The 12,624-nt window shown below is 47.4% G+C and overlaps 1 protein-coding gene across 1 annotated transcript in view; it reads right to left on the reverse strand.

Annotated features, from left to right (window-relative positions):
* LOC119163643 (histone deacetylase 1) overlaps positions 1-12,624 on the reverse strand; it is a 32,827-nt gene that overhangs the window by 7,250 nt on the left and 12,953 nt on the right. Inside the window, exons 8-10 of the mRNA XM_037415680.2 lie at positions 10,780-11,029; positions 6,372-6,480; positions 5,012-5,070 (exon numbers count right to left, since the gene is read on the reverse strand). Of these exons, the coding sequence (XP_037271577.1) occupies positions 5,012-5,070; positions 6,372-6,480; positions 10,780-11,029 (418 nt within the window). The remainder of the gene's footprint in view (positions 1-5,011; positions 5,071-6,371; positions 6,481-10,779; positions 11,030-12,624) is intronic.

Raw genomic sequence — 12,624 nt, forward strand, 5'->3', positions numbered from 1 at the left:
GAAGTACGGCTTGAACAGTGAACCATATCGAAGATCCCAAAAAACAAGGAAAAGATTATCAGTGCCAATGCCAACACGACGGAGAGAAAGCGCTTGTGGAGGACTACCTAAGTGGACAGAGAGGACGCGCAGCTGAAATGGTTTGTCGACGCGCGGGCTCGGAACATTCTGGTAAGTGGTGCTATGATGCTTACCAAAGCGATAAGACTTTGCATTCCTTTTGAACTTTCCCAACTTCAGCCACGGAGAGGGCTGGCTACATTGGTTTAAAGTGCGCCATGGCATTGTGTTCAAATCGATAGTTGGTGAGGCGGGCGGCCTCAGCAGGTGACCAAGACGTCGAATCAAATCAAGATAGCAAATCGAGACACTATTTCCAGCTATGTGGAGCTAGACCTTTATAAAGCAGACGAAACTGCACTATTTTATCAGATGCTACCGTAAAAAACTCGCGCCGTGAAAGGCGACACGTGCACTGGTGACAAACATAGCACAGTGTGCGTCACAACACTTTTGTGCACTAATATGGATGGCAGCGACCGGCACGTGCCCTTTGTAATTGGCAAATCGAAGAAGTCGCGTTGCTTTCGGGGATATGTGCCTGTTCATTACAGACATAACGCCAAAGCGTGGATGACGTGCGATTTGTTTGTAGAGTGGCTGCGCGAATTTGACCACGACAAGGCAGGCGCGTGCTGCTCGTGGTCGACAATTGCTCCGCCCACCACGTACAAGCCTCGCCGACGGCAGTGACCCTGCTTTTCCTGCCGCCCAACACAACGTCTAAGGTGCAACCGCTAGACTTGGGCATCATTCGCGCGTTCAAGAGGTATTATAGGCACCGCGTTGTGGGGCGGCGCTTGCTCATAGCTGTTGACCGCCCGGCAGCCAACCTGCCTTTTTGGGTGACCTTGTACTCGGCTTTGGAGATGCTGAAGGCTTCGTGGACTGAGGTGACGGCCTCATGCGTGCAAAACTGTTTTCGCAAGGCCAGCTTCGTTGACACCGGACCCAATGCCGAGCCTGAGGCCCCCGAAGAGGACCGATCTGCTGATTTGTGGCAGCGCGTCGCCGACTCCGACTTGGGAGAGCAGGACATCTGCTGGGATGACTTCATTACGGCCGATGATGATGTCGACACTGCAGAGCCGTGCACGGATGAGGGCATAGTGAATGAAATGCGCGGCAAGAGTGATGCGGAGGAGTGAGACGATGACGAAACTTTAAAGCCAGCGACCACGAGTGTGCCTGTAGCAATTTGCTACATAGATAGCCTCAGGCAGCTTGTATATACCAAGGGCCTTAGCAAAGAACACGCTGCCACCTTAAATAAACTCGAGACAGTACTTATCACATCTGTGCTGTCGAAACAGACGTGCATTATGGACTTTTAAAATTTTTGGTTTTCACTTGCAACCTTTTAAAGCTGTGTTTCATTTACAACGAACCTTGGGATATAACGAATGGATGCCGCATCAAGCTCAGGTTCGTTATAAGCGGGCTCGACTGTAATGCTTTTTAAATGCGAAGCATTTCTTAGCGAACTTCAGCAACTTTGCATGTATCTATTTATCTATTTATGACTTTTAACTTTCCCGGCCATTTTGATAATGGTATCGATACCAAACTTGGTATGGCATAACATGACTCTATGAATAACATATTTGACTAGTCATAACATGAAAATCATGACATGGATGTCATGAATAGGATGATTTACATTTCATGGTCCTGCAGCTCTGCGCTGGTTTCGTTCACATGTTATGTTAGAAAACTGGTATGGTATGACGTGATTGCATGGCGAACACAAGCAACAGACCCTAACATAAAAATCATGACATGCGTGTCATGTAACAACATGACCACATGCCACGCTCATGATGCGCTGGCGTCAGTTTCGCTAGCTTCACTTATACCATATTTGGTATAACGGGACGTGAATGGATGACGAAGGTATGATACTGGTGCAGACATGATAAACATGAGATGCGTGTCATGTAACAACATGACTACACGTTCATGATGCGCTTGCGGCCGTTTTGGTAGCTTCGCATGTACCAAACTCAGTATTAGGCGATGCGAACATATGACAGAGGCAAATGACACATACAAACATGATAATCATGACATGCGTGTCATGTTAAAACATTACTACATGCCACACTCATGATGCGCTCATGGCCGTTTCACTAGCTTTACATACGCCAACTTTGGTATTACGTGACAATTAATTACGAAGGTATTTGACTGGTGCAAACATGATAATCATGAGATGCGTGTCATGTGAGAACTTGACTACATGCCACAGTCAAGGCGCCAATACATTTTGACGCGATGGGGTGCGCGTGCTCACCGGCGTTCATTTCGACAGGTCACGCCGGCGTTGCCACGCCAGGCACCAGTCCTGCCATATACAGTCGAGCCCGCTAATAACCAACCTGAGCGTGACGCGGCATCGGTTCGCTGTATCCCAAAGTTCGTAGTAAATGAAACACAGCTTTTAAAAAAGTTGCAAGTGAAAACACAAACTTCTTTTGCCCAAAAAAGTCCGTGATGCACGTGTTTCGAAGAACAGAAACGATAAGGGCGGTCTCGAGTTCCTTTAAAACGGCAGGCTGCTCGTTCGCCGAGGCCCGTGGCATAAGCTGTATGAGGCGCTGGCTACAAAGCTTCGTCGATCTCGCTATCCGATTCCTCCAAATCGCTCTCGGCACGTACTTCATTCACAATGCCCCAATCTGTGCACAGTTCCGCAGTGTGTGCATCATCATCGGCCGTAATTAAATCATCGCAACACATGTCCCACCCGCTCTCCCAGGTCGGAGTCGACGACGCACTGTCACAAATCACCGCCGCAGTGGTCCCGTTCGGAAGTATCAGGCTCGGCATCAGGCCCGACAATCGACGAAGTCGGCCTTGCGAAAATAGTTTCGCACACATGTAGCCGTCACCGCCTCTCACGAAATATTCACCATCTCCGCAGCTGAATACCGGGACGCCGGAAGCGGCAAGTTGGCTGCCAGATGGTCAACAGCTATGAGCAAGCGCTCCGCAACGCGGCACCTAACACGCGGATTATGCTCAAGCGAAGCGGTCACACTTTCGATGTTTTGTTGAGAGGCACGAAAAAGCGTGCTAGTCCTCCTGTCGGCCATCATGACCACACACACACACCAAGAGCGAGCAAGACGCGCACACGCGTGGAGCAGCTCTGGACGCGTTTCCAGCCAGAAAACAAAACTAATTCGAGCCAGCGTGGCGGGCGTCGCAGAGAGGTGGAAACGGGCAAAGGGATTGTGATCAAGAGAGGAGAGAAGTCTTGCGAGAGAAGGGCAAGGAGTTGCGATAAAGCACGGGGGAATGAAAGATTCTTTCCTCCGTGCGATAAAGAGAGGGGAGATGCGGCGGCCAGGCGACCTTGAAAACCATAACACACGGGAAAGAGGCAGGTTGGGTAGCTTGCTTGAAGGGTCCGCGAAACTCGCACGTAGAAAAGCTTGAAAAGAGTGCCAGCACGCGCAAAAGTCAAAGCACGGCCGCCTCGCTCGGTGCGCATGGCGGCGTTCGAAGAATCGGCAGCCGTATTAAAAAAAAATCCTCTTGTTGCGCGGCGGGTTTGTGTGGCCTCACGAACTTCGATATTTTGCGATTCGTTCCGCGCAAATTAACAGCCGTTATTGCGCTTCCGCACGCGCGCGGAAGGAATGTGAGTCGAGTGCGCAGTGAGCGAGAATAAGTCCTAAACACGAAACGAATCGCAAGTTATCAGAGTCGGTGGGGTAGCGTACGCGCGTGCACTAGACGCAGACTATCGGATACAGTCGGTGGCCGACGATGTTGGCAAATGGTGTGGTCACTCCAGGCCGGTGACGCCAACGACAGTACCAGCAATCAAAAACAGGGTACGTGGCCGACAGGTCTTCGAAAGATCGGTGGCAGTGTGATGCGGGGTGCTCAGAGTAGCGGGGGGACAAAGGACAGAGGGGTGCGTAACAAAAAGCGGTTGGGGAGAGCAGCAACTAGAGGGGCGCGGAGGCAGAATCGGCGTTTAACAATAAGAATGTATGGGCACCTCGCCGATGCCTGATCGGTGGTCGAAATCGGTTTCCCGGGAAGTCAGCAGATCGGTGACTCCGTTTGCTGTAACCGATCAGCGGCGCTCGGAGAGGATCGTTGTGTGATTTTGTGCCATTGAACCAATGTATATTTTGACGGTCACGCAGATATTGTTCGTTTTAAGCGAAAGTTCGTTTTAAGTGGGGCCGTTATATGTGGACTCAACTGTACTCGCAGGCGCGTGCCGCGCTGCTTTGCTTTGACGCATGCACGTTCAGCGCATACGGCATTCCTTCTACACGAAAAGAGGGAGGTGCAGTGTTGTCTGGGCAACGCATCGGAGCGAAATGCAGTATGTTGCATTTCCCGCCGATCGCCTTCAGCCCGCGCCAACGGAAACTGGTCGCACCTTGCGTCAGACTATAGAGTGCTCGCGTTTTGCCAACGTAATGTCGCTGTACCCAGCGTGCACGCGCGTCAACGCTACATTGGAGTATATTGGGCACTTCATGATGCACTCGCGGCCGTTTTGCTAGCTCCACATATACCAAATTTGGTGTTACATGACGTCAATGGATGACGAACGTATATGACTGGTGCAAACATGATAATCCTGACACGCGTGTCATGTAAGAACATGACAACATACCACGCTGATAGAATGCTCGTGCCCATTTCGCTAGCTCCACATATACTAAATTTTGTATCATGTCGCCTGAATAGGTGACGAAAATAAACGACACATCCAAACATGATAATCATGACACGGAAGTCATGTAAGCATCATTTACCTCCACCTTGTAACGTTGTGCTGATCTTAAAGTGACATATCAATAATTCTCATTCATGCTTCGCATATCAACGATTCCCACTGTATGTGGGATCTGCCAATTTTTTTTTCTCATTTTAACATGAACGGGGAAGAGTTAACAAAATTATCTACAAAGCAACTCACGTTGCATCTGGACACCAGGTGCATGAGGCAGCATACGGAGGTTCTCAAAGAGTCGAGTCCTGAAACAGGTAATAACGACACAGCTTAATACGGTTCTTGTAGAAAAAATAATTGTAATAAACAAAAGACATCAGGTTTCGTGTTTTTCTGCCTAGTTCCCAATCGCCACTGGTCAACTCAGAGTACTAACAAACTGAGCAGGCCAGATAGCACGTTTGCACCTGTGTCTGCCCATTTCAAAGGTTACCATTATATCACAGTTATGCTGTCCTGCTAATACTCAGGCCCTTCTCTTGGCCTCTTATAAGGTGGAACCAATGTATAGACACGTGAGTAAATAAAGAGCCTTGTCACTGCGCAGCACTTGAATATGCAAAGTTTGCTTGTAAGAAAATTTTTTGAACCCCGTTTCCAGCCCGACCTATATGCAAGTAATAACAAGCTACTCTATCAACATAGTGCCACGTAAGAACAAGATAGGCTGCAGATTTCCAATGATAATAGGAGTTATCTTGCACAGCACAGGCACAATGGGCTGACAAACGTAATAGACATCAAGATTACACAAGACAGTGATTTTGCAAATGTAATAACTACATTACTGTGAGGAGGCATGTGTAAACGAAGCAAACTTGAAAAGAAAATCTTGGACGAATATTACTGCGCCGTAAACAGGCACGGGAATGAAAAGACAAACTACAGCGCTGACACCGAGAGATTACTTAGGAAAAAATTATGACACATGAAAGAGCCCGCGGTAGAAGAAATGTGTTGCCTCAGAAGGGACGATTGGGCGAGTTGGTGCACTTCCATCTTAAACAAATATTAGCGCGACGAAAACAGGGACGGGAAAGAAAAGAAACTACAGCGCTCCAACTCTCCCAATTTTCCCTTCTGTTGAAAAGAAAAGATAGGTAAGTACTGCATCAGGGCATTTATTTTTAGCAAATATACTCTAAAAAGAAAAAAAAAAGGGTAAATATTTTTTTTGTCCCACAACACTAACCGCCATCTCGCTTTCTTGAGCTTTCTCTCTTGAAAAATCCGCGCTCACCACTGTCCTATCAAGGACATTGTCATGCTAACAAACATGCCATCTGTAACTAAAGACGGTTGGGTGCATGGCGATAGTGCAAAGAAAGGCACATAAGATAGATAAGGATTACATTGTTGTGGAGCAAAAAGACTCCCAATTTGCTGTATTTTTTTCACAGCGCAAAAACCTTCGTATCAAGGTTTGGGACTTTCAGAATGCTTCACCTCATTTAGGTCATTTTGTTGTGGAATCGTTACAACATTGCCGACAGAGATTTACAATAAGAGGAGGTTCGAAGGCTCCAACAAGGAATGTCCAATGTACCTGATCTTTTCAAGGTACTCTGGTGTGTTTTGATTGGCCATGTTGGAAGGACTTATGTGCAGCTTGAAGTCCGGGCCAAAGTACTCAAAGTAGTCGTTGTACGGCAGCTCTGGAAAAGAAAAAAAAGAAATAAACATGGGGGTTGGGAGGCACACTTTTAAACGAGTCCGCGATGGCATTAAGGGGGGACGTGGCAAGTAAAACTAATTTTTTTTATTAATGTACTGTTGTGATGAAATTTGGTGTGTGTATGTGGATGATTGTGAGAATTCCAAATATGAAAACCGTTTTGAAATACCTCTTGTACTTTTTGAGTTACAAGCATAATTATACTAATTATTGCTCTTCACACTTTAGAGATATTTATTGCTAAATGAAATTATTTTTTCATATTATTATGTTGCCAAAGCATCAACTTGTGCAAAGAAGCTATTAGTTGATTTTTCTAGTTCTTGTAACCATAAATAAAATTTCCAAAACATGGATGTTGTTTTGCGCACACATCGCAGTAATTATAAAATGTGTTCTAAAAATTTTAAATGATGAGTAAGAAGAGAGATAAAGCTTTATTGCACTGCTAAAGGCCTCCTGAGCCTAGTGCAAAAAACGGAACGACTCTATCAGTCTTTGTTAGAAAATGACAGATGTTCTAGCGAAGGCACATAGGCGAAAATCAAGAGTTGAGAAAACTGACTTTGAAAGTTCACTCTTGTTTGGAAGTTCACAACATGCCTAAAACACTCAGAATCCTCCAGGGCAGTAATCCTGAGATGCTGTGGCCTTGTCCTCTGTAGAGCGCAACCCAGTTTTGCGCTTCCCAAGTTTTGCGCTTCTCTGTCGTGGAACAATGCGCCTTTTCAGCCCTCTTTACCCTTTTGGCATCCTTTTCGGCTGCTCGCCGCAAAGAGCAGTCTCCTGGATTGAAGCCCAGTTGAGCAGTGATCTCTTGCAGCGCACTCTAGCAGCCACCATTGAAACGGCAGACTGCATCTGCAACTGCACTTTCCACACTCCGAAGGGAGGCGAACTGGCTCTTGGACTGGAGTGACCAAATGACGCTGTTCATACTCTCCACAGCGTTCTGGGTTTTTCCCTGCGCACACCTTTCAAGGAGCTCTTTGTTCGAGAGGGGCTTGTAGATTGGCAGCAGTGCCAGTGGCACGTGAGGGGGCAGTTTATGTTTGTGAGGCGGCAGCGGCTCTCCCTTGGCCAATGCCTGATTGTGCGGGCACCAGGAGTCGGTCCCACTTGGGCACAGGTCGTGGTGTGGATCCTGGTCTGTGGATGTTACATGGTAATAAGTGGCAATGATGGCCCTCTTCATGCCAGGAACATCGTTGAGGTGGCTCTTAATGGCCCAGCCATAATAATTCGTTAACTTCTTTATCAGGCCCTGCGTCAGCCGGCCTTTGCCACCCATGCTCAGTCCTCGGCCTTTGGATTTGTGCTCATCAAGAAGGTTGCGCAAGGAAGTGCCCATTCTTTTTTTCACATGGTTCACACACTCCTGTTTCTTGATCACCATGTAGCCATACACCTTGTCTTGCGTGAGGGCAAGGTACGTAACGGCTGTCACCGTCGCAGAGCACATTGATGTATCGAAGCTTGTACGTGATATACGATCTTTCAAACATGATCCTAGCTGCTTCTACTTCCATTTGGCCTGCATTAGCATCGGTGTTCTTTTGGCACTGTGGCTTGTGTTTCTCAAGCCACTCCTCATAGTTGTCGTCACCAGGCTTGGGGCCAACAGCACAGCCTTGGCAGTAGTTGGACAGGACACAGTTGTCCAAGACCAAGCCTGTGTACAGCTCGATTACACAGCCCACGCCAATATGACTTCTGTGCCCCCTCGTCATCCACGTGCCGTCGTAAATGACGTCAACGTTGCCTGGCACTCCTCCTAGGTCCTTGTAAATGTCATGCACCTTCTGTGCACTTTCTGCTTCAATGCAGGTGGCAGCTGATGTGGTGGCAGGGTGGCTGTACTTCCTTTGCAGTCTCTGGTAGGGCTTGTGGTGCAGTGCTCGATGCGAAATGTCCATCGCAGAAAAAATGTCATTTATGACAGATTGTTTTCTCCCAACTGACTGCACAGCCCTCAAAGCACGCACGTTTACCTCAAAGGGGTTAGTTTTTTGTTGCCCGGAGCACCTCGGGGACGACCACGCACTGTTCACTATGCCACAATTGTCACAAAAAAGTTCCATCCTCGCCGCGAGTCCAAGGCAGTGCATAGTCTCGAGGCGTATCGACCCTCCGTCGCACTTGTTGCACTTTGCTGACAAAAGCAGACCGTTCAGCATCTTCTTATTTACAATGAAGAATGTGGAGTCCTTACCGCCGTCATTTTCGTCGCAGCCTTCGTTCAGAAGCTCGAGCTTCCGCTTTGAAGCGGACTTCGATGCTATGGCATCCAAAACATCCCGCCTTGTCTGCGCCCGCTGCGCGATTTCTTCACTGCTCGGAATCTGGGCCGAAACTCGCGATAGAATGTTCGACGCGCGAACGCCCGGAGTTGCAACAGCTGCAGATGCGGTGCCACCGCAATCGGGTTCGCGAGAGCGTCCATCACGGTCGACGGCATCCGGCGGTCCGACATAGGACGATGTGGCACCTTCCACACTCTCGGCCTCACAACAATCAGCGAAGGGTCTGAGTAGAGGCTCCGTGACGCTTGAAGAGCATGCTCCGTCCGGAACTGCGACTGGGAAGGCAGCCGCAGTCGTCTGCCCTTTGTTCCAAGCTTTCCGACGCTTGCCGTACTTGTGGACGCTCCGTAACTTTTTTGTGGCAACATAGCACCGCAGTATGAGCAAGCACTCAGAAGAGACCATCGATGTAAACAAAGCTTGGTAAAAAAAGCACGCGAACTATCACAAAAACAGCAAACTGGCAAAAAACGAAGCGCACGCCGGAAGATTCTCGGCACGGCGGCCGCAGATGCGCTCGCGCTTCCAAGGTTGCCAAAGTGCGCGGCGTAGCTTTGACCAGTAAAAGGTCGCGCCTGCTACCACGTGACCCGCGCAGCCAATTGCCGTTCTTCGTTTTCGTTTTTTTACTTGCTCCTCGCGCTTTTATTTTCACTCGGCGAAATACGAGACCGTGACCATCGGGAAGCCGGCTTTCTCCTCTTTCCCAAGCTAGCAAGATGGCGGCTCACAGTCAACAACTTGACGTGTTTGCGCGGCGTGAACAACACCGTTTCAGGGGCTTTTTTTCCTCACTTTTCGGCGACTAGCCTCGGCGAAAACACTATTTGCGGGATTTGTAGCGCACGTTTCGCTGTAATATTTTAGAACAAGAAAGTTGAAGGTCTGAAGATTACGAAAAAAAAGTAAATCAGAAAATCGCATATTTTGACGAAAATCGGCACTTTACCTGCCGCGCCCCCCCTTAATGTCAACGCTGGAACTTCAGAAAGCAGCCAAGAGCAAATGGTGTGGACAAAGGTTGCATTTCCTCTACTGCTATGCACACACATTCGCAAACCTTTACTCTAATGCTTTCATTTCTCCCTTGTGACAATTTTTAAATATTGTGTAACCATTTTTCCTGGAAGGCGCACGCGCTTTCCTGACGAAAGTACATCTGCTTAGAATAACAAAGCTCTGAGCTCGTTGGTAAGTAGTCATTTTTCACTGACACGAGAAAGAAATCAAGCCACCACAAACGCCTACAGGAGCCTCGCCTTCTAATCTACCTTTACATTGGCGAGAGTGTAAGCCGGCCACTTATTCGGACACCATCGTGGCCCGGCATTGACCCCATTGAACCTAATGCAAACTCACGTCCGAAAATTCGAACCACTTACAGTGTGCCGATCAATTTTTTCGGACTAAGACAGGCTGATCGGTTGTGGCACGTACATAATGACTTGCTATCAGTGATACTTACAATACGTTTGCTAGGTTGCAAGCACTGAAATGTTGAACTACCGTAGCTATGGATGGACGTCAAGCCAGTGCCAAAATACACGCAGAATCGCCAACCTCGAAGGCTATGTTTGGTGACACGTCCTTTCGGCTTTAGCCAGTCACGTGGTCATTGAATGCCTACTGCATCTAAGGTAAGCCAAGTAGGAAGCGAACTAGTGACTCGGTGTGGCCTTTTTTGCTAATTATTGGCACAAACATTATCAGCAGCTGCTTCTACAGCTAAGCCTGATAAGCGTCTCTTGCTCAGTGTCTGTCTCGTGTGTTTCTCCGGTGCGCGAGCTGCTGAAATGGCTCCAACGCCACCCGTTGTGCTGTGCTTTATTGTTTGGCTCCTGTGTTTCCAGGAACCTCCAACACCAATCAGCAACTATTCTGACCATGCTCAAAAGGTGTTGCCAGGCCCCTTAAAGGCATCTGAGGACTATTAAAAAACTAGTCTCAACCCTGCACCCCATGTGATGGACACCTACCATTGGCGATATCAACACCCAGAGCAACGGCCGTCTCGTATGTCCAGCAGCGTGCCACGTTGCGGATTGTGTAGCCACCTCCACCCAACTGAAGCAGGGGCAGGTTGTAGCGGCGCACAAACTCTGCACACTTGCCGTGGCCCTTCAGAGTCAGGTTGAAGCAACCCAGCCGATCGCCCGACAAGGAATCAGCACCGCACTGAAGCACCACGGCGCTCGGTTGGTACATCTCCATCACCTTTGAGATCAGCTGCGGGAATAGGAACAAAATGTGTAAAATAGAAAATATTGGCAGACCTGAGCCCATTTTCATCTCACAGTAACGCCGCATTAAACATTCTGCAGCAAACTTTTCAAGATGCACTGTGTGCAACTGCTTTGTTCAGGGGAAACCTGCTTTAGAAACACCCTTGTTTCTGAGCAGATAATCTTTTGCATCATCATCATCATCATCATTGGCCTGACTTTGCCCACTGAAGGGCAAAGGCCTCTCCTATGATCTGCCAATCAACCCGGTCTTGTGCTTTCTGCTGCCACGTTAAACCTGCGAACTTCTTAATCTCATCGGCCCGCCTTTCTGTCGCCGTTTCATGCACTTGCCTTCTCTGGCAATTAGGCTTGTGAGAATAGTGGATTTTGGTCGAATAATTTCGAATCGAATTCGTCTCGTATATATACCGCATAACGCCAATTGGCATATTTGTCATGACCTAATTAACCTGCACAATATTTGAAAAAATTTAAAACAAAACCAGTGGAAATGCCTTTTTTTGTTTGTATCAAAGAAAGCTGAAAAAACTTTGAATAATAGCAGCAGTGGATTTTCTGAAGAATGCAAACAACGGCATAAAAAATATGTTACTTTTTAAAATTTACTACTCGTAAAGCATATCAGTCAGTATAAAAAGCTTTTAAACTTTAAAAAAATGCATAGATGTGAAGGTACTATGCTCATTTAACCTTCAAGCGGGGCTTCATTGCAGTACAAATTTCCCCTGGATAAGTGTTTTCACGGCTTAGCACCATTCAACTGCAGTGAAACCATTTTTACAGGGTGTCACACGCGGACCTATATGCATTTATTCGTTCGTTTTGAATAATTCAAACTTTTCAAGAACTTAAAATTGATTCAAAGCAAATTCGAATCCTGCATTATCCTTTCAAATTTTGGAAGCATTCAAATATTCGCATTATGTTACTGGGAATCCAGTTAGTCATGCTCAATGACAGGCGGTTATCCCACCTACAAGCCACGTGCTTTATCCATGTTCATTTCTTCTTCTTGATTTCAACTATTATATCCTTAACCCTGGTTTATTCCCTGACCCACTCTGCTGTCTTCTTCTCTATAAAGGTTACACCTATCCCTTTCCTGTCCATCGCTCGCTGCGTCGTCCTCAATAAGCTGAACTCTCTTCGTAAGCCTCCAGGTTTCGGTTCCGTACTTACAAGATGCAGCTGTTATATACTTTCCTCCTGAGAGTTAGTGGCAGATTACCATTCATGATTTGAGAACGCTTGCCGAATGTGTTCCACCGCATCCTTATTCTTCTAGAGATTTCGCTCTTATGGTTCGGCTCCGCGGTTACTACGTGTCCCTAGTAGACATATTCCTTCACAACTTCCAGCGTCGTGTTCCGTCCCTAGTCGGTCCATTTAGGTGTGCCCCAAAAAGACACGCAAGCTATTTCGGCCGAAATGTTTCCTTTGTAAATCATGGTTACAAAATGGACTTAGCTAGTTTTTCTTATAATGTAAAATTTCGGATGATACGAATATGTTTGCTCGCCCTTGAGATCCGTGTAACCACGATTCTACAGTATCCACTGCAATACAAGTCATGCC

The sequence above is a fragment of the Rhipicephalus microplus genome, chromosome 9 (assembly GCF_043290135.1).
Source record: "Rhipicephalus microplus isolate Deutch F79 chromosome 9, USDA_Rmic, whole genome shotgun sequence".
In the NCBI taxonomy this organism is placed as follows: Eukaryota; Metazoa; Arthropoda; class Arachnida; order Ixodida; family Ixodidae; genus Rhipicephalus; species Rhipicephalus microplus.